Here is a 2,526-nt window from a genome sequence, read left to right on the forward strand (position 1 = left end):
AAACCCTGTTGTGTTGTATTATGCCAAATGCATCATCTTGTTATAAACCAATTAACCAAAAAAAATGGTGATTGCATTTATAGCCCTTATACAAACTTCTGTCTATAACATGATTAAATGTACATGCTTAGCTTAATTCTGGGTAGGCTACCCCTGTAAACCCGACTGCCTTTGAGACCATGCAGAAAACGCATCATATGACTGCCTCTATAAGAAACCATGGGTATACTCGCTCCACTTGGAGCACAGATTTAACGTCAAGGTAGGGAAGTGGAGGGAGCGCAGGCCACATCGAGTGATCCTACCTAAAGTCCGACTCTTTCTTTGCGTGTTTTAACTGCCAACTGACAACTCTGCTGGACTGTAAGTCAAGACAAAAGAATGGCCAAACGGCCAGGAGCCGATGAGAGTATGTTACTTTCACCAACGCTCCTTCAAGACTTCAGCCATGAAGCAAACGCCAGAGACGTTAATTTGGATTGCATAGATGGAGGAGGAGAATTGTCTCTGGAAGAAATTTTAACACTGTACGGCCAACCTATAAATGAAGAACAAGCATGGGCGGTTTGTTATCAGTGCTGCAGGTCACTGGCGCAAAAACACCGGCGAAGAAATTCAAAATCAGCCGAAGCACCCTCTGGGGACTATAGTAGGAGGATTGACGGCCCTGGCGATGTTAGGATTCTAAAAGATGGAACCATAAAATTACAGCATCAGAGCAATCAAGGTAAGAAAGCCAACGGATACGTTTAGCATATAATTGCGTTGGGACGTGGTTTATTATTATTTTTATATCTGAATTAGACGGCCTACATGAGCCCTCATTCACACATCATCTTGTTATTCCATGCTGTCAACGTCTTTCTGGACGCCATCGTTTGTTTCTGCCTTGTGGAAAATGTTTTTACGGACGTGTCAACTCATTCAATCTCATGTAGGGTTACCTTAACATCAAATAGAGATTTAAACCAATATACATTTTGTGGATCCCGCCCCCTCAATACGCTCTATCTGATGTGGCGTTCTGTTCAGTTTGTAGGTTACATTTGTGCGTTACAGTGTACAACGCAGTGGCCTAACATTGAATCACTAAGCTAGGTCTGTTTTTGAATAAACTGCCGCGGTGCAGGGGTCCTATGTGAAGGCATAAAGAGGTTTTGGAGAGTAAACAGTCGAGTAGGTGAATTTGAAGGTGTCTCTGGCCGTTGGTAAATGTAAACAATAGTGCCATGTGATAAATATGCCATGGCTGACACCTTGACGAACAAAAGGAACGGGTCCCTATGTGTCGGCGTGCTCTAATGTTATCAGTATCGGTACATCATACAAAACAAGCAGATGTGCAATTATTTACAGTAGGCCTATTACTATTTTCTAACATATAAATCAAATCTAAGATATAATTGCAAATTACGTTATGTTTATACTATCAACCATTTGAATTATAATATTGGAAATATTGCGTCTTTATCCAGTTCATGGATACACTAAAGACGGATACACTAAAGACGTGCCTGCGAATTCTGGAGATTCAGCTTGTGAGTTCTATGTTTGTCTCCTGAATCCTGGTGCAGACAAACGGGTCTAGTGTGTGATGAATATCTGTGCAGACTAAATCATATGTGGTGGGTGTTCCATATCGCCCCAGGACCCTTGGATCAATGTCTTTCCTCCCCCTTCCTCTCCCAGAGGAGGTCATTGAAACCACCCCCCTTATGCATTATTGGCAGTGTGGAGATCAGGTTTTCAGATGCAGTATCCAAGGCCATTATTGACTGTTGATTTATTCCTGTTTTCTCTCCATTAATTCTGTGTTTTTCTGATTTCTATGTTTTGTTTTTGTCTTGTAAAAGCCTGTGCTTTGAAGTGAGAAATAGGTCTACATGACTTGGCTAGCTCTCAGCCTGAGCAGCTGTTGGGATGTCTGTGGGTGTTTTTGAGACTTCAGAGATGCCAGTCTCACCTCTTATACGTCACCTGTGTATTTTGAGTTCGGCAGTGCAGATGGATGGGGCTATTTGTTGCTTACACATATAAAGTGTGTGTTTTTGAAATCCTCCAATTTTTAGCATGATTGATGACAAGGTAATGGGGAATAGGCAGATGGTTCAGGTGTTTGTAAATGGCATTGAACATGATCAGTCTTCTTGACAACCCCCCCCCCCCCCCCCCCCCACCAAAGGCTGCCTATGACTGGATGTCCTCTTGTCAGGCCTGATTGACCAATCACAGTTGTGCATGGCTCTTGGCTGGCCAGATGCAAGCTGTGCATCAGCCCCAGAGGGAGTGATTTATTTCTCAAAGAGAATAATGTGCGACATTAATATTTTATTCAGCCCTGGAGGAGGTGTCCGTCGCAGATCTGCAGTGTGGTGTATCTTTGTATAACTGTGTGGGTGTTGTAGTGTTTCCGGTTGATGTTTTCATTTGTCGTTATAAGAAAAGTTTGGCACTTTGTAGCCTTAATGTTATGAAGTGGTTTTCAGCTTTGAGGACACAGACCAAATAATTATGTGGTCAAGTACT

The 2,526-nt window shown here is 42.6% G+C and overlaps 1 protein-coding gene across 1 annotated transcript in view; it reads left to right on the forward strand.

Annotated features, from left to right (window-relative positions):
- Positions 1-381: 381 nt before the first annotated feature.
- spire1a (spire-type actin nucleation factor 1a) overlaps positions 382-2,526 on the forward strand; it is a gene marked incomplete at both ends in the record, with an annotated part of 39,322 nt that continues 37,177 nt past the window's right edge. Inside the window, one exon of the mRNA XM_080858963.1 lies at positions 382-727. Coding sequence (XP_080715089.1) covers positions 382-727 — 346 coding nt within the window. The remainder of the gene's footprint in view (positions 728-2,526) is intronic.

This window comes from Sprattus sprattus (genome assembly GCF_963457725.1).
Source record: "Sprattus sprattus genome assembly, chromosome: 20".
Lineage (NCBI taxonomy): Eukaryota > Metazoa > Chordata > Actinopteri > Clupeiformes > Clupeidae > Sprattus > Sprattus sprattus.